This window comes from Hippocampus guttulatus, chromosome 9, assembly GCF_054856545.1.
Source record: "Hippocampus guttulatus isolate MCC_2025c chromosome 9, RoL_Hgut_1.0, whole genome shotgun sequence".
NCBI classification, from domain to species: Eukaryota; Metazoa; Chordata; class Actinopteri; order Syngnathiformes; family Syngnathidae; genus Hippocampus; species Hippocampus guttulatus.
In genome coordinates, this window is record NC_141269.1 from 21,151,259 (window position 1) to 21,169,597 (window position 18,339).

General features: G+C 42.5%; 3 protein-coding genes and 1 non-coding gene across 8 annotated transcripts in view; 1 reads left to right on the forward strand and 3 right to left on the reverse strand.

Annotated features, from left to right (window-relative positions):
* Positions 1–5,747, forward strand: part of LOC147200736 (uncharacterized) — an 81,105-nt gene extending 75,358 nt beyond the window's left edge. For 3 of the 4 annotated variants that reach the window (XM_086119372.1, XM_086119371.1, XM_086119375.1), the window contains 6 exons: positions 923–1,028; positions 1,121–1,194; positions 1,430–1,522; positions 3,605–3,721; positions 3,812–3,909; positions 4,576–5,747. In XM_086119372.1, coding sequence (XP_085975498.1) covers positions 923–1,028; positions 1,121–1,194; positions 1,430–1,522; positions 3,605–3,721; positions 3,812–3,909; positions 4,576–4,789 — 702 coding nt within the window. In that variant the 3' untranslated portion in view covers positions 4,790–5,747. The remainder of the gene's footprint in view (positions 1–922; positions 1,029–1,120; positions 1,195–1,429; positions 1,523–3,604; positions 3,722–3,811; positions 3,910–4,575) is intronic. The other variant, XM_086119373.1, reaches the window with a different exon arrangement.
* A 37-nt stretch (positions 5,748–5,784) lies between these two features.
* Positions 5,785–9,980, reverse strand: LOC147200737 (fibrinogen-like protein 1). Its single transcript, XM_086119376.1, has 7 exons — positions 9,924–9,980; positions 9,251–9,419; positions 8,158–8,317; positions 7,977–8,074; positions 7,826–7,914; positions 6,960–7,147; positions 5,785–6,860 (listed from the first exon to the last, which is right to left on the reverse strand). The coding sequence occupies exons 1-7, from the start codon at positions 9,978–9,980 to the stop codon at positions 6,641–6,643; spliced, it is 981 nt and encodes a 326-aa protein (XP_085975502.1). The 3' UTR covers positions 5,785–6,640.
* A 432-nt stretch (positions 9,981–10,412) lies between these two features.
* Positions 10,413–10,499, reverse strand: trnar-ucu (transfer RNA arginine (anticodon UCU)). The gene is given in 2 exon segments: positions 10,413–10,448; positions 10,463–10,499. It is a non-coding gene; the product is annotated as a tRNA-Arg (tRNA).
* Positions 10,500–13,559: 3,060 nt separating this feature from the next.
* The window catches only part of patl1 (PAT1 homolog 1, processing body mRNA decay factor), a 40,614-nt gene continuing 35,834 nt past the window's right edge, over positions 13,560–18,339 (reverse strand). The window contains exons 17-21 of one of the 2 annotated variants that reach the window (XR_015101803.1): positions 17,862–17,987; positions 15,608–15,699; positions 15,309–15,458; positions 14,690–14,835; positions 13,560–14,038 (exon numbers count right to left, since the gene is read on the reverse strand). Coding sequence is in view for 1 of the 2 variants with exons in the window: in XM_086119673.1 (XP_085975799.1) it covers positions 14,017–14,038; positions 15,309–15,458; positions 15,608–15,699; positions 17,862–17,987 (390 nt within the window). In the remaining variant the exon portion in view is untranslated. The remainder of the gene's footprint in view (positions 14,039–14,689; positions 14,836–15,308; positions 15,459–15,607; positions 15,700–17,861; positions 17,988–18,339) is intronic. The other variant, XM_086119673.1, reaches the window with a different exon arrangement.

The window sequence follows — 18,339 nt, forward strand, 5'->3', positions numbered from 1 at the left end:
GTTTGAATGCATTATTAGTTATTGATTTTATGTAATTTTATTTTTCAGTATCGTATGTTTTGACATGGTCAGTCAAAACATATTTATTGTTAAATTAAGGATTTAATGTTATTTTTGAATTTCAGATGCACTTTAAATCTTTACTGTTCCAGTTACTAAAGCTATTCTTTGTTGTAAGTTGGCCCATAAAGTTGGTCCATATTTCTTTCTTTTTTTATTCTCTTATATGTTAATAAGGATACAGTGTTATGCAAAGGTGTACTTCTAACAATTTTATAGACAAATTATACTATTTATAGTCGTGCGGGGGGGGGTGTTTTCCTCTTCCTTGGGGGGGGGCATGACAGAAAATAATTGAGAACCACTGAGTTTGAGACAGTGAGATGGTGGAAAGAAAAGCCACCGGGTCCAGGAAGTATTTGTTATTGTTAGATTCAGACGAGCATGGATGTTGCATTGCTAAAATGGCGACAAAATGGACCTTTGGATGTTAAGCAGCTAAGATCAGAAGAGCTCTGATGCTGGAAGAGAGGGTAAAAGTGATCAAAATGAAAGACAGAGCAAGCTATTTTGCTTATATACATGATCCAAGAAATTGATATAAGTGAAAGTGAATGCTGATCGTAAATTTCGCAATTTCTTTCCCTTTTTTTTCTACACTGACAATATGAAGTGTCAAATAAGTGTGTGCTCATACTTATGCACTATTGAAATAAAAAAAGAGTACACGTACGATTGTGCGTGCGTGTACACATACATTTGTGTGTGTTTACATCAGAGATCAAATTTGCTACAGTGAAGAACCCCCTGTTGTGAAAAATTTCTTGCTGCAAACATGATTTCCTTGTAGAGGAGTTTCACTGTATATTTTGAGAGGAGCTCATTAATCATTGACTACTTAATTTGTGCCTCTGCTTTTTAGGTGGAGGAGATGAGGACCAGGCAGGAAGCTGAGAGGAAGAACCAGGAAGTAAGTCACAGGCAAATGATTGAGTCTCTCAAAGAGCAGCATGAGAGCTCGCTCCAAGGTGTGTCCATCAATCCGCAACACGAAACAGATAACAAGCGCTTCAGATTTATACTCCTATAAAATGTGTGTTCCTCCAAATGTTCATTTCAGAGCTGAAGAGAACTCAGGAAATGGATCTGGAGAACCTGGACAAAACATTAAAAGAAACAGAAACGACTTTTTCTGTAAGACTAACTGAATTTAGGTTTTTTTGGGGGCGGGTTAACCCAATTTTTCTGTTTTTCTAAGCAAATTCTGCAACCTAAATGCTGCATGTCAAAGCAATGATGTTGCGTAACAACTTTACTCAACTTGTTCACTAGCCTGTCATTATAGCAGCGCACAGGAACAGTTCACTGAGACTTAATTGTAAATTCTTCTTTCCGCGTGCCTTTCATCCACGTTTCTTCCTCTTAACAGGACAAAATATGTGAGCTGTCAGCAGAAAACGCCGCCCTGAATGAAAAGCTGAAAGCAGAGGAAGAGAGGCGGATGCTCACAGACAAGAATCTGGTAATGATTTTCCCAGCGTTAAAACATGGCATCACATGACTCTTCTGCTTTGTCATTTCACTCTTGAGGGGCGCATTCTCCCGAGTACTTTGATTCCGAAGAGGCGCACCGCTGTGGGCACTTTTTGAGCTCATTTAAATGAGGGTGTCGCCTGTCAAATCTCGCGTTTGAGCGTATTCTCCCACAGACTTAACTAAGCATCTTTCCTCTTCCGCGTGCAGGAGGCTCGACTAAGAACTAGCGCCTCTTGAAGGTGAAACATCATATTGCACATTTTTATTCCATGAATTGCTTCCATGCCCCGCTGATAGTGACTGAGTGGCTCCTGACTGATGCAGGTGTCTCAAAGTTTGTCTGAAAGCGCAGCTCACAACAAATGCAGTTGTTTTAAGGGTGGCAATGGCGAGTTACATTTTGAATCATTCGTTGTAATTAGACATATGCCGGTTGTGATAGCCATAGAAGTGCTGCACGTGTGTGTGTGTGTGTGTGTGTGTGTGTGTGTGTGTGTGTGTGTGTGTGTGTGTGTGTGTGTGTGTGTGTTGTTAGGCAACGCCTAAACAACAGCTGGCTCACTAGCTCCAAATATTGGAGAAGCCTCGATCCGATCACATGACCTTCAACTGATTCGGTATCGGGTGAACAAGATCGCTTTTTTTCATTTTCTAAACGTTTAAAGATCAAACAGCTACAAAATAATGCATTTGTGCAAGTATCTTGTGAAATACAACATCATAACCTCATTTCATATTCGCAATATTATATTACTGATTTTATTTTTTATTTTTTTGTATAGTGATTCTAACGGAGCTGCAGGCACACACACACCTACACAGAAACACCGACAGACAGACAGACAGACAGACAGACAGACATCTCCTCCCCTGCCGTCAGCTCCCCTCCAGGCAGCGGCAGAGCGGCGGGTTTGACTTTATAGATCGTTTGGAGGGAGAGGCAAAAAAAAAGATACTCCTGAACACGTCCGCCTGGCCTAATATAAAGAAGCCTCCTAGCTAAACGGCAGCGTCAAAGAGTTGAGAGGGCACCGCACAGGTTTGTGGTAGGTGCGACACATCCGAACGACTTCACTTCAAGACGAAGTATTTGGAGACAAGCAAGCTTGTTCCCCCACTGGTTGCATTTAACGAGGTCATAAATCAATTGTGTCGTTTTCTTGATGAGAGAAGTCACGCACGTCCCCAACAACTACGTAGCTGCACGGACTTGTCATTTTAGCACGTACAAGCTTATAAATGACAATGTCATTGTATTGTTTAGCATTGAACATATCTAGTGTGTCAAACAGAGGAATCCCTCATTTTATGGTCAGGCTTATATGCGCAAATTGGTGCCATTCGTGTCACCAAGCAATTATCGGCACATAAATAAATTACATTTTGAGAAATGTCCTGCACACTGATGTGTTTAAAGTTAACATTCAATTACAATAAATGTAGTTCCTGGATTTGATCATTTTAATGCTGAAAAGCCACAGAGTTGCAGTACAAAAGCAAAAAAGTATGGGATGGTCCAATACACATTTTGGGGATGTTTTCAGTTGATCAATGTGTCTCATCAGATTTAGTACTGAACACATAAAGAAAGGAAAACATGGAACTTTGGGCATCCTCAGAATTCAATGGGTCGCACTTCACCGGCATGCGTGCGTGTGTCAGGAGCAAGAAACCCTGCACCTTGAAACTGCGTAAGAAAGGCGCGTGAAGAATCGACTTAAACGCGAACGGGACAATTTTCCTCTAAGTGAATAACCCACACGATGAGTAGAACCAAGGGGAAGCAGATATGAACGCAGCTGCCCTCTGCTGGTGCGCAAAATAATTGCGCTTGCCAGCAGCTTCGCAAAAGCTCAACTCCTTGACGAAAATGACGTTGCGACCGACCAGAATGGAAGACGTGCATTTGACAGTGACGGAAAATCAAAACGTTAGGTGCTCATGCACTATCTAATGAAAGCCAATACAGGTAAAAGATTACAGGGGTTTCCCATACATACTTGCGGCTCCATTAGGGCAACATTTTGTACTGTTTGATGATATGCTATGCGTGCGCGTGTGTTTGCAGAAGGACTCTCACACTCTTTACCTGGAGCAAGAGCTTGAAAGTTTGAAGGTAGTGCTGGAAATCAAGAATAACCAGCTGCACCAAAAGGAAAAGAAGCTCATGGAAATGGACAAACTGGTTAGTGGTGTTCACGCTTGAGGCTGATCGTCATGCCAAAAGAAAAAATGGTGAGGGGTGAACATGTGTGTGTGTGTGTGTCTGTCCCAGGTGGAGACAAATGTGAAACTGGAGGAATGTCTGACCAAAGTTCAACAGGAGAACGAGGACTACAAAGCCAGGATGGACAAACATGCCGCTCTCTCGAAGTGGGTTCATACGTGTGTTTGTGTCACTATTTTGTGTGTCGGATATTCACTGTCACTTACTTAGTGATTGGCTTGATAAACCAGCGTGTCTTAAATGGTACTCTTGCACGGGGCTTATCAACACTTATTTCATGCGAGGGGATGGCTATCCATATGCCCAAGAATACTGTATGAAGTACATTAAAAAAAAGACATGAATAAACTTTTTCACTTGAACATATTTCCTCATAAGTAAGCCAACAGGTGACACTCTTACAATAAATTCCTGAAGAAAGTTAGGTTTGGAAAAGGCAACGTAAAACAATCACTCGGGAAAATCTACAAGAAAGGTTTCAACATGTAATCGGTCACAGATGCCAGAATAAGGTAGCAAAGGACTACTTTTGTCTAAATGGAGCCCGTCAATACAATTTCACAGTTCCTTGGCGAGACGACGCCTCCAGATGGGCCTCGACTGTAAATATGTGGGCGATGAGTGTATTAGGAAAAAAATGACAGAGACACACTGTAAGTATCATTCTGTCTGCGACATAGTTTAAAAAAAATGTCGATATTCACCAGCGAAGAAAAATGATCAACGCCTGCGCATGTTAACCTGGTCTCCAGTATGTTCACCGAACTGCCGATGAGCGTTTGAAAACCGGTGTTGCGCCGCTGTGACCGCAGGCAACTGTCCAGCGAGCAGGCCAAACTCCAGCAGACGTTGCAGAAAGAGTCCAAGGTCAACAAGCGTCTGTCGATGGAGAACGAGGAGCTGCTGTGGAAGCTGCATAACGGCGACCTGCTGGGGAGCCCGCGCCGCGTCTCCCCCACGTCGCCCTTCGGCTCGCCGCGGAACTCTGCCTCCTTCCCTGCCGCCGCGCCCTTATCGCCGAGATAACGCCGTCCTCCTCTCCTCTAAATGCCTCGAGGAAGGAGGGGATGATCCAAACCTTGTACATACGGCGTTGGATGCATCGCCCAAGCGTTTTGAACTGTTTGCAGTCAAAGACTCTTGCTTTGAAAGCAGAGGCATCGCAGATGCACTTCGATGTGAGCATGGGGCTTGTTTAGCTCCTGACTACCAAATGCCAACAAACGTCCTCTTCCCCCCCCCCCCCCCCCTCAAGAAAATTGCGGGCATGACTCAGGGTCTGTATATACTGTAACACAGCGCTCAAGTGTTTTGGCTAGCTACCTTTTTTCTGTTCTATACCCGATGAGGAGGAAGCTGGGAAAGTTTCTTGGGTTGTGTTTGGTCCGCGAAGCATAATCTGTCATTGCCACGTTTGTGGTTTGACAAGGATCGTTAGCCTTGATTCTTCTTTTCAACTGGTCTGCTTCAGATCTCTGGAAGAAGTGAATGAACTTTTTCACGCTAACGTGAGCAGATGAGAAATTGTACTTCGGTTTTGTTCAACAGACCCCAGACCCAAAGACTTGAACTTGCTTTAAATGTAATCTTCCATCCTTTCTTTCCTATGTGTGGAATGTAATTCTCCTCGGATGTTACACTATGTCTGTGCAGGCCAGATTAGACCCTAGCAACTCCCATTCCGATCAGCAAAATGCTGAAAATGATAATTCCCGCCGTTCCCAAAACGCCGGGGAAGAGCACAGATTGACACCTTGTAAAATCAACTAAAGCCCTCGTTGATGGAGTAGCTGATCACTTCTAAGTGTCACACTTGACCAACCTTACCCACGGTGTGCAAACATTTATTTAAAATCACTGGCCTTTTAAGTTTGACCTTTTCTCTTCATCCTCAAACACTTCAAATGTACACACACCCACAATGCCTCAGTACCCAATGTTCTCTTTTATTTTGAAAACAGGATAAATACAGTTTGGCATCCGATTGGAGTAATGTTTTAATTGTTGCACACCAACTATAATGATGCTGTCATGGCAAAAACTGAATAATAATAATAATAATAATACATTTTATTTGTAAGCGCCTTTCACAGCACTCAAGGACACTTTACAACCAAGAGCAAACAATAAAACCACAGAAAAACACTAAAAGTTTGTGGGAGAGCAGCGGCAGCCAGACGCGCCAGCGTTCACTAAACGACAGAAGTACAACAGTCTACATCAGGGGTGCCCAAACTTTTTGGACCGAAGATCTACTTTTCGATCAACTAACCTCCCGGGATCTACCCGTACCGGCACGCACACACACACACACACGCACGCCATGATGAGAAACAGCCTGAAACTGAGGCAGGCAATGCACTTTTGCAGCCTGTTAACTGTCATAGCTCACATGTACCGTTTTAAAGTGCTTCCCAGGGCCCTCCTAGGTTCCTATTCTTTGCCCGTGCCCTCGGTGAATTGTACATGAAGCAAACTCTGAATGAGAATAATGTTGATAAAAGAGAGAGCGCAACAGCTCTGATCACAAGCTGCAAAGGCAGACTGCTGAGCGCAAACAACTTCCGGTGACGTCATCACGCGCCACCATAAGTTCAAGATTTACCTGCTTTATTTTATTTTTTAAATATTTATTTTGTGAAAATGAGACTGATAGGATGATTATGGTGCAGCGTACATTAACACAAAAAATATACATTACTAACATGTACAAAGACACACAAATGGTTGTTTGTTTTTTTTCTCCTCGACACTCTTCGGACCTACTTGGGACCTGTCTTAGATCTACCGGTAGATCAGGATCGACGTAATGGGCACCCCTGGTCTACATAATACAGACTACTACATTGGAACTGTAAAGTTCGCATGTTTTTCAGCTTACTGGCCAAATGGGTGATCAGGGCCTGCCGCTTTCTTCGGCTCCAGTTGTCCCGGGACCATGGCCTGTGGATGCTCAAGGTCAGCAGCCCGTACCATCATGACCACTGATTTGATGGAGTACCACCACCCGTGCCAGGTGTACCACACGATCCCGTCGTTGGTCATCGCTTGGTACGGTTCTTTGTAGTAGTGGCCGTTCAGGTTCCCTGAATCGCACCTGACCACAAGAATTTACGACACGAGAAGAAAAATACAGTGGAACCCGTTTTACGTTTTTCTGCGTGGTGCATTCACGGAAATGAGAAAACGTTTTGACCTGCTGAACCACCAGCCTGACTTGCTGTGCCTGATGCACTTGCCATCTCCATCAGGCTGCTTGTCGTAGGTACTGAATTTGACCCCGGCCAAACTGCTGCCAGCGGATGGTTGCTTGGTGGTGTGCAGGTCGGCCAGAGCATCCCCTGCATTCCCGTTGTACTCCCCCAAGTGCAAGCGGTACAAGTCCTTCGCCAGATCAGTTAGGAAAAAGGAAAAATAAAGTTCAGGGTCAGAACTTGATGTCATAACCGGGAAGTGACGGGGCACAGAACCACACATCCAACATTTGTGAAAATGGTCAAATACGGTAAATGAGATCATTAAAACGAGCGTAGGAGTGGATTCAAAAGTGGCAGAAGAGGTTGCGTATCAGAAACGTCGTCACAATATGTATATATTCAAACCCAAACTGATTTCCCCATTCAATTGATCCCGCAGCATTTGTTTTGTTCAGTGCTTGAGAAAGGGCATGCATTTGACCGTGACGTTTCCTGGCTGAGAAGAATGCAGAGGATCCAAGAAGAAGAATCATTCCAGGAGTGCGTTAAAGTGAGGCAGAGAATGCTGGGAAAAAATTGTTCAGACTCCATATGGATTACTCTGACTGGGAAAACCAGTAGCTGAAATACACAGTTTCTTTTGTGGTACCACCTGGACCTCGAATCCATCTTTGGAGATGAACAAAACAAAAAAAGGAAGCTGCCATTTAAGAATTCACACAGATAGCAAGGCCATAACCATCCACTTTTGCGTGTGCTCAGAAACAGCAACGCTTCGACTAAATAAGAGCAGCGCTGTTGTGAGAAAAGAAGGAAGGGTGAGGTTAAAGATAAGGTGCTTTGAAACGGAGAATGTGAACTTTACCTTTTCACTGTCCACTTTAAAGTTCTTGTACTCTGCAAAGCTTGCTTTCTCATCAAAGTCTTCCATAGCGATGCGCAGGTCATATTTTCCTAGAGGAGCTTTTATTAGATAGCTTCTGACGTGTGACAAATCAGACTATCGAGCAACACACCTTGTGAGGTGAGATGATGTAGAGCATCATTGCCCATCCAGAATTCTCCATTCGGAGAATGCAGGTCCCCGAAGCCATGCTTGTACTCCACCCACGCTCTGCATTCAAAGACCATTTAATTATTACGACATCAATGATCGGTGTTACAATTTTTTCAGTATTCGCAAAGTCATGCACACACCGATCAAAGTTCTCTTTGCCATCCCTCCTCCTCTGAAAAACTGTCCACCCTCCTCCGTTGTTCATGTCACAGTAGACGCTCAGCGCTGTGGGGAAACCATCGGGGCGAATCACATACAAGCCACTGGCCGCGTTTCCATCAGCAAATACCTCGGAGCAGTCTACACACACACACACACACACACACACATCAAGTTGAGGAAATACAGATAAGCCCAAAATGTATTCCCTGCAGATCACATTTTGAAATGATGTATTGAATGGAGTGTTTTAGCTGGAATGATACCAGTGAAAATATGATTGACATCAATAGTATTTTTTATATATATTTTAATATAAAACGAATGCAAAATCTTTTTTTGTTCATTATTTTTTCATATTTAAAGTTACTCATATTTTTTTTCAACATATATTCTAAATCATATAATTGACAAGAGCGTTTTGGATTATGCCCAACGATTGGCTGGCAACCAGTTCAGCGGATACCCCATCTCCTGACTGAAGTCAGCTGCGATAGCTTCCAGCGCGACCGCAACATGCGTGCGTGTGTGTGTGTGTTTGTGAGGATACGTTTTGGATTAGATTCAAGGCTACCATGGTGTAAAAGTAAAAAAAACAACAACAAAATAATAATAACAGCAGACCTTTCACAAGTTTTTTCACACTTATGTCATTAACCCTTTCAAGGACAGCGGTTACTACAGTGGACAATTTATCATGTTAAGCGTGTATGGAAAGGTTAAAGTCACAATGAAAAAAATGTTTGGTTTGTTTATTTGTTTAAATGAGAAAGTGCTGCCAGCTTTATGACGCATTATTTAAGAAAGTTTTTCTTCCTCTCTCTCCTGTGGTTGAGAGGAGAGAAATTTCATATGTGCTGTATGTTGTAGATAGAGCACATTTGACAAAGTTGATTTGAACTTGAATTTGAATTTATGATGGTTCTGCAATTTCTTCAGAGGACCAAACATGCCAAATCATACTACGAAGATGCTCAGACTATTTTCATGTGATATTTTATGGTAATAAGACATTTAATTGTCATCCAGTTATTTTGTATTTTTGGGCGTGAGCATGCAGAAAGAAATGAGTACCTCGATAGAGATTTTGGGTGCCCAGATGTGAGTTGGGGATGTGCTCTAGCTGCTGAGCCTGGTGGTTGTGGAGCACCTGAATGTATCGGTGCTGCTCATTGATCACATTTGTCAGCTCCTCAATCTCTGCCTGAAGGCGGACTACCGCCACTTCACATGGCACAGGTACCTGGACAAGGAATCAGGCCGCACAAGCTCATCAACCTGAGAGTAGACCAACAACTAATGGACTTTCACAAATAGTGATCCCATTTCTCTATGTGGCTGTTACTACTATCATACATTAGTTAGACATTGTTTGGTCACATGAGGAGGTCCAAAACAGACAATAATTTAAAAAAACAAAACAATAATAATTAATAGTAAGTCCATTTGAAATATGATGATCTTTGTCCGATTAATCCATTGACGGCCCACTACTGATTTTATTTTATTAACCAGGTTTTATTTTTGCTGTAAATTTTTAAAAGAATGACTGTTACCTGGTTAATGAAAGTCACGACAAAGCATTATCATTTGTCAAAGATCAATTCTATCGGATCTCATTGCATTGTGCTATAATGTATAAGCTTTAAAACAAATCATACGCGCAATTAGCTGTGGCGACCCCTCCCGGATGACAATAAAAATGCACTCATGCAACAGCGTTTAAGAATGAGATGGGATTTCTTACCCCCACCGTGACAGCCATGTGAAAAAGAAAATACAATGATTTCATCAGCATTCTCATCATTTCAGTCTTCTCCCGACCAGCTGTCTTGTTCTCTGTCCTCCTGTTCTCTCGTGTTCAGCGGCATAACCCGGTGCCGCTCTGTCCCACCTTTGTATTTACGCCATCTACTGGTGAGAATAAACACGAACGTTTTGGGTCTTGGTGGGGTCTCCTGCCCGCTCACGTTCACTCATTTTACAATCTTGCTGGTATCTCTGCGACACGCCCCCCAAATTGCTCAAACAATTACATTCTTCGGTTTGCATTTCATTTCATTAAAATCACAACTACAATGAATGAAATGTGAACATAAAATACAAAATACGACGAAGGTAATATTCATGAGGAAGCCGTTAACTCTTTTGAAAGCGAATTCGGTTACGTTCTACAGTACTGTATTGAGAAATGTGGAGTAAAGGAAAGAAATTCAAAGCTGCAAAAAAAAAAATGCGACTCCGGTGGGACTCGAACCCACAACCTTTGAATCACTTCGCAACGTCTAGAAGTCCAATGCGCTATCCATTGCGCCACGGAGCCACCTGTTGCTACACAATTTAGCAAGTATTACATTCGTTATACAAACTGAGAGCCTATTGAAAAGGGTTTATGGTCTTGTTCCGGAACTGCCAACTGACCTAATTTCTCTATTATATCCTTTTGACATCCCAACACGCTTTACACAACGCTTTACACAACGTAACACGCTAACTCCTCCCACCCGAAATTTCATCGAGGGGTACAGGAGACTGCCAAAGGACGATTTGCGTTCCGTGCACGGTCTGCGCGCGCATACGCAGCAGGTCGTCCATCTCTTTTTGCTAACTCCGGCAACCAACTAAATGATTGGAGTAGAGTAGACCAAGTGTATGTCAAGGCCCACGTTTGTGGAATGGCCTGCCAGAGGATCTCAGCAGCCATCTGTACAATCCTGGTGTTATTTTTTTTCTTGTTTTACATTGAAATTCAATCCCCCCCCCCTCCCCCCACACAGTTAAATATATTACATCTGCATCGATTATTTGATTCAGTTGTCCACTACTCACCCACCCACACATTTTTTAGGACAAATGTCGGATTAAAATGCAATTATTCAAGATGATGTCATTACAAAAGCTAATTAGATCGTTTTTAATCAACTACCACTTTGATTGAACAAGGCTTGCTACATGCATACCATTTTCATCATACAATTAGGAAGTCAGTGGCCCGATGGTCGAGTGGTTAGCGCAGGGGTGCCAAACTCATTTTGTTGTGGGCCACATTATAGTCACGGTTTCCCTTGGAGGGCTGTAAATTTTGTGAAACCACATAAATGTTTAATCACCTCCACAGCACACAACAAATTGATGGATACCTAGTTTTGAAATCAGTAGTCAAGAATAATGACTTGCTTACCTTAATGGAATAAGGGGTTTGGAAACAAACAAACAAAAAAACCAAGCTTGCCGTATCTCCACATGATTATGGATTACATGACAATTTGAAATTTTAGTTCAGACTTTAGCAAGCATTATGGAAGTTGAAATGCTTAATTTGCTTTCGCGGGCCACATAAAATGATGTGGCGGGCCAGATCTGGCCCCCGGGCCTCGACTTTGACACCCATGTGTTAGTGCATCGACCGCACAGTGCAGAGGTACCAGGTTTGATTCCAGCTCTGGCCTTCCTGTGTGGAGTTTGCATGTTCTCCCTGGGCCTGTGTGGGTTTTCTCCGGGTACTCCAGCTTCCTCCCCCATTCCAAAAACATGCATGGCAGGCTAATTGAACACTTTAAATTTTCCCGAGGTGTGAGTGTGCGCGTGGATGGTTGTTCAGAATATTGTCGTTTGGGAAGTTTGAATAATGCCGCGTGGTGGCACGAATCGTGTGAACAGCCGTGCAGTAGGGGAGATTAGTTGTTGCTTTTCCGCATGTCTCGTGTACACCCAACACGCCGGAAAGTGTTCACAAGCCATGACAGTTGTCTATTGTGTATACTTTTCGTCCAATTGACCTATCTCAGTCTTTTATCTTATTAACGCTGTGCATTTTCTATGTACAGTCGGGAATAAAGCCCACGTATAAATTATTTTGTGTTCGGTCAAGTCTTTCCACAGGCCAGGCCACACATAATTAATGACATGTTAAAAAGACGCATATAAATATATGCACACGCACACACAAACTAATGTAAGGGTCCCAGTTTGCCTGTTGTGATTGTACCATGATAGCTGCAAGCATATTCAACACATCCTTGTTATTTTGGTTTTCGAGCTGTTCACACACAATGTGCTGACGCATTGCCTCCAGGAAGGGAGCGTCCCCATCGGCACGCGGCTCAAGGAGCCGTATCCTTATCGACCGCTTCTTCCTATCTTGGGTACCGTTGTTTAGAACCAAGTGAAATGTGATGAGACAATTTTAGCTGGTCTATGCCCGGCCTTTTCAGGGGAAATAAAGGAGGTAACAAATGTTGAGTGATGACTCAAAGGAGCATTTCTTGTCGACATTTTGTATTTTTAAGCAGTTCACCACAACTAGAATAGTTGTGAGAATGTAGAATAGTGTTAATTAGCTCCAGAAACCCTTCAGAAATAAAACGATGAGATACTTGTGATTTATTTTTAAAACGGTTTAGCCTGTACTAAACAGTAAACATTTGATATCATCTTGTATTACTGTTGGACTTAGACAAGAAACACCTGACGGACCTCTCTGGAAAGTTGATCACAGTATTACAGCATCAAATTGTGCACCTTTGTGGACCTTTCACAGATAGCATGCCCCCATTTTGTCACCAAAGTGAAAATAAATTCCTGGATCCTTACCGACATTATACAGGGTCTTCCCTTGGGCCTCTCACTAAAACAGAAATCAAGTGTGCAAAATTATCCTCTCAACCAATCCAAATAAAATTGTTTAAAGAGTCTTAAGACAAAATATCTGCTTGAATATCAGTTATTGTAACTTTATTGAGTATAAAAAGCATGAATGAAAACTGCCAGACGGTTGAATCTTCATTTTGAGCCTTCCTTCCGAATTGATGCAGTGCTTTTTCAGTGACTGACTGTGAGGCATTGTCTCATCAAATGTTTTTTTTTTCCCAAGATGTGCACTTTAGATTTAGGTGAGAGACTAAAAAACAAAACCAACTCAAGGCTCGGTTTCTATGAGTAAGCCAATTTTATTCATGTATAAAGCGTCAAACCAAAGGTTATCCCAAGGCACTTTTGATGAGGAGCAGGTTGACAACCAACCTCCAAGTGTCCACACCAACATTTGAACCTGGAGTCGAGTACGAAGCGCTCCGATTTGTTTTCATTACACGGCTAAGGTTGAGACAACTTTAAGTCTCCAATGATGTCAACTTAGAAAAGGTATAACCACACCTTTCCATTTAAAAAAACAACAAAAAAAAAAAACAGACACCGATTACCTTTCAAAGGTGTTACTCCTAATATGCACTCCAACAAGAATTTACAAACGTGGATAAATTTAGCTCATCCTAATGAACCTAATTTCCTAATTTTTTTCTAATTCCTACTTACTAAATATTTGTGGGTTTGCCTGGGATTATGGTTGCACTAAAAGAACTGGACAAGAAGATATGAGGGCACGTTTTATATAATAGAAATAATTTTTAATTTGAAGGTTCAACATAGGCATAATTGTAAACAAGATTTACGATTTTAAAAATGCAGATTTCATTATTCATAAAACTGCTGTCCGTTCATTCAAATGCACCCCTCGTTCTCTATCCCATAAACATACGCACGCACACACAGGATTAAAATGACTCAATGATACCATGCGCTTACACACGTGCATGCACGCACAGGCAGACGCACGCGCATGTCTGTGCGCGCGCACGCACACACACACGCACGCACGCACGCGCACGCACGCGCGCACACACACACACACACACACACACACACACACACACACACACACACACACACACACACACACACACACACACACACACACACACACACACACACACACACACACACACACACACACACACAGGTCTTCAAGTGTGGGGTGGGCTGGATTGATGATGTAGAAATTTCTACCTGGACAAGTCAGAGATCCTGAGAAAAACAGAAAATATTTTCTTAGAAACTGGAGTGATGAAAAACAAAACAATATCATGTCCACTAAATGGAGATTTCTTAAAAATAACGCAGCGGTTCCTTGACTTATGAGCTTTACTCATCCTGTGACACAAATCATAACTCAATTTACGCATGTCTGAAATTGCTAGTGAGATGCGGAATGCTGGGCAGATTTGGTGGTGTTGTTTGCCGCTGCCATTGAGCAACACTGTTCATACTTTATATTTTGGGTCAGGAGACAAAAATAGAGAGAGAAAAACAAATCTACAGGCTTGTAAGTCAAGGTAACACTGTCTGTTTGTAAAACGTGTGGCCTGCATTCCGAATGAAGAAAACACACACAGACGCACATGGACAAAATGGTTGGAATCCCTCTGTTAACCCATTTAATCCCAAATTTTCCCAGACATTTAAAAGTAAAAATCAGGTGTCAGTGGTAGCCCTTTTAAGTAATCAGTAATAAAAATTTTTTAGAGCGCTGTAAATTAAATCATTGTTGTCCCTTCACAAATGTGACCGGCGGGATTAAATGGGTTAATAAAAGAAAACCCACACTTACTGATGTACAACCGACTTGGGAGAAACCTTTTGCATTTTTTTCATAACTGTCATAGTACTATGCCCCACCGGCAGGAAGCCTCTGGGACGACCCAGGACACGCTGGAGAGACGATATCTCCCGGCTGGCCTGGAAGATATCGTCTCGGGATCCCTCGGGAAGAGCTGAAAGAAGGGCTGGGCTTCCCTGCTCAGGCTGTTGCCCCCGCGACCCGACTCCGGATAAATGGTAGAGAATGGACAAATGGATGGATGTTCATTAAATAGAGATTTAATGTGATGTGGGAAACGGTTATTTTATTGTGGCAGTTTTTTTTCCCCCACCAGTTTTGGATTGTAATTTTCTAATTACAACAAGCTATACCAGGGCTACACATGTGACGATAAAATTGACTGCTTGAAAACAAACAAATCAAAAGCAACAACCGTTTTAGTTTTTCCACATAGTAGCTTTGATAAATTAATTGCCCACCACCGACTTTGAATATGAGACCATGTGCTGCTACTAGCTGATTTAGCACAGTTTAAGTTTTTTTGCACCACAGACAGAGCCTTTCACATATTTTGACGTTCATCGAAGACGCGCCGCAATGAGGCCGAAATGACTGTCCCGTCGACCGGAGAACTGACACAATGAATAAAAACCGTAAGCTCTCCATCCATGTGGTGTGTACATTGATCTGACTCACTGTAGCTTTTCCTCTAACAAGTCCAAGCGCTGTCGGTCAATGAAGCGTGAAAAGAGGGTGATCAGGTTGGTAGGTGTGAAGAGAGGAGATGAAAGTGATGAAGCGGGGATGCTGAGCAATTCCCTGGTGACAGAAAACACCAGCTCTGTCCTAGAGAAGGAGAAAGGGGTTGAAACAAGTGGTGAGGACAAAAAGAACAACAAACATACATTTAAAAAGGCATGGCCAAACATGTAATACACAAGAGTACAAACAAATAAGAGCAATGAAAGTGACATCTCAGAAGAGATCTATCTCACCATCGATTGTCATCCATGAGCTGACAGTTGGGGTCGGAGCTTTGCATTCTCTCTCCTTCACTCAAGATCAGATATAGCAGCGTCACACCAAACTGAAAAGAAACAAAATGACACATTCAGCCTTTGTGGCCTGTTACAAGTATGGCAGTGCAGTACCAGAGATGGCTATTCCACCCCTGCGATGGAACCGTCTGTCCGTTCGGGACCCATTTTGGGGACAGAGGACGCAAAGTTTTTTAAAAGTAAGGACAAAGTGGGATTTCGTCCGTCCCTAAGCGAGTCTAGTACCGTATTTTCTGCACTAAAAGGCACACCTAAAAGCCTTCCATTTTCTTAAAAGCTCACAGCGCGCCTTAAAATCCAATGCGCCTTGTGTATGTTTATTACGGTAATATGTCGACCCCAAAATGGCTCCTTGCTCGAGACATGCTTACAACGCAGAGTTCAAACTTAAGGCGATCGGGTTACGCAATTGAACACGGAAATAGAGCAGCGGAAAGAGAGTTCTATGTTAACGAGTCAATGTTATAACTTGCTGTTGGTTAAGTGAACTGTGTCGCTGCTTTATTAAATAAGTTTTACTGACGTTTGATCGTTTTGTAGCAATGCCACTCAACAGCTTCTTTGATCTGTGACATGGGTTGCGTCTGCGCTGATTGGTTGAACCACGTGCGTACGTGCTCGCGCTCACGCGCGCACAGCTGGGAGCAGTGGACTATGGACTGCTGGGGCGCGCTTCACTCGAGTGGCGTTGCTGCAGTTCTGTTGGCATTTCCTTGAGCGTAGCTCTATCTAGTGGGTGTATTGTAGATTGCGTCTTATAGTGCGGTGCGTCCAATATTTGAAAAGAAATTACAAAATAGGCCATTCATTGAAGGTGCGCCTCAAAATCCAGTGCGCCTTTTAGTGTGGAAAATATGGTACTTACTGACGCCCATTTCACGAGCAAGTCTGTCTTATGCGTATAATCTGCCAATACATGATTGTGATGCGCCGCTTACCTCGTGCGTGTTTACCATGTTTGTATGGGGGAGGGAGTGACTTAATGTTGCTTCAAGCTGACAGGAAGAGGAGCACTCGTCCTCCGTCTTAAAGATTTACACATCGCAAGTTAGTCTGGTGACCGACGGTTGTGTCGGCAGGTAAATTATGCTTAGGTTGACAGTTAAACAATCGTACACAATTCAATCCATCTGGTTGAGAAAGCTGGCTGTGTTGTATGCTTCTCAGTCCCGTCCCACACCGTGTGTGTGTGGGCGCGTTTTTTTTTTTTTTTTTTTTTTTTTTACTTTATTCGCTGCCTCTGCTTATTGATCCATCTGCATGTGACGTACTATGTCCATTTTCAACACAGACGCGAGGTGGCCAAGAGTTCATTTCAACCAACTTGGGCAAAATGGATTGGGAAAGATGGAAAATGGAAATGGAAAGAGGACCGCTCTGGCCAGTGCCACCTTTGACAAAGGGGTCTTATTTTTGGGGTATCCCACCTATAAGGGGCAGTTTGAGGAGAAGCAGCAGCAGGTGGCCCAACACGAAAAAAGTATTTCTTTTGTGTGTAATGTTGTTCACTCTGTTTATGTATATGATTTTGTGTGCTAACCTGTTGTAGACTTTTTTCTGTCTTTCTTTTTATTTAATTTTTTTTACTGGCAGTATTAAAATAATGTTGACTCAAATAGGGATTCCAATGGTGAAATGCAAGGACGGCCAATCTTAAAAAGGCCTTATGGCCTATATAGAGCATAAAATTTAAGACTGATTTGATGGATGGATAGATAGATAGATAATTAATAAATACATCCAGATTTTTTTTTAAGGTATTATTTCCAAATTCATAAATTCAGTGTTTTGAAAACTTTGTAAGACCCCTTGGAAACCCTGCACTCACCAAAGCAAAGATTGGAAACGTAAAGACAGACAGATAAACTCCCCTTTGAGTGGACCGTCTGCAGAGTGGACAATGAGGCACTATGGAGACATTATTGTAGTAGAACTATTTACAAATGTATAATTCACTCTACGAATGTGTTTGAAAAAAATTCTATGCAATGATAAGACCGTGGGCTCACTCCATTTTACCAAGACAAAAATAATTTAGGATTAAAAACTGAAATTCAAGATGACAATAATACTACAGTATAGTTATTGTCCTGTTGAATCTAATTCAACATGTGGGAGTCCCATTAATTATTGTGCAGCATTTAATGCGTAATCAGTTGAGTCTTGGCATGTTATATACAATTGTGTGTACCTTGTTGTGCAGTACTGTAGCAAGTTGACCTTCACTGCCCTGAAGCTCCTGGAGCAAGTCTGTGAGGGCGGTGCTCGACATGGACATGATCACTGCTGAGACTGGCTCCACTAACCAGCACAGCACCTAATAAGAGCAGAAATATACAAGTCCTGATGTGTATATACACTACCTGTCAAAAAACAAAGGCAAAAGTGATATTGTTGGCCTGAATGTTACCTACCTTTGTACTCCTTATGCAAAAGCAGCTAGCTAGCAAACAGCTTCGGCTGGCTACTATTGCGCCTAAAAAGGTTTTGGAGTTGCTTCTAAGTAATTAATCCTCACCTGTGTGGTGGCGAATAAACGTTTGACGAATGTCATACTCACGAAGGGATGACAAGAAAAGATGGGAAACCTATGCTAAATGCTAGGCTAACCTAAGAGTGACACAGACAGTAAGTGCTTGGGTGATCGATGACACTTTTCACAGATGTCT

What these genes read in the sequence shown, in the direction of transcription:
- LOC147200737 (XM_086119376.1), bottom strand. Translation starts at nt 9,980, where the DNA reads ATGAGAATGCTGATGAAATCATTGTATTTTCTTTTTCACATGGCTGTC. An exon ending in CACCCAAAATCTCTATCGAG is followed by an intron (nt 8,318 to 9,250) that starts GTACTCATTTCT and finishes GTGTGTGTGTAG; the next exon opens with ACTGCTCCGAGGTATTTGCT. An exon ending in TTAAAGTGGACAGTGAAAAG is followed by an intron (nt 7,148 to 7,825) that starts GTAAAGTTCACA and finishes GATCTGGCGAAG; the next exon opens with GACTTGTACCGCTTGCACTT.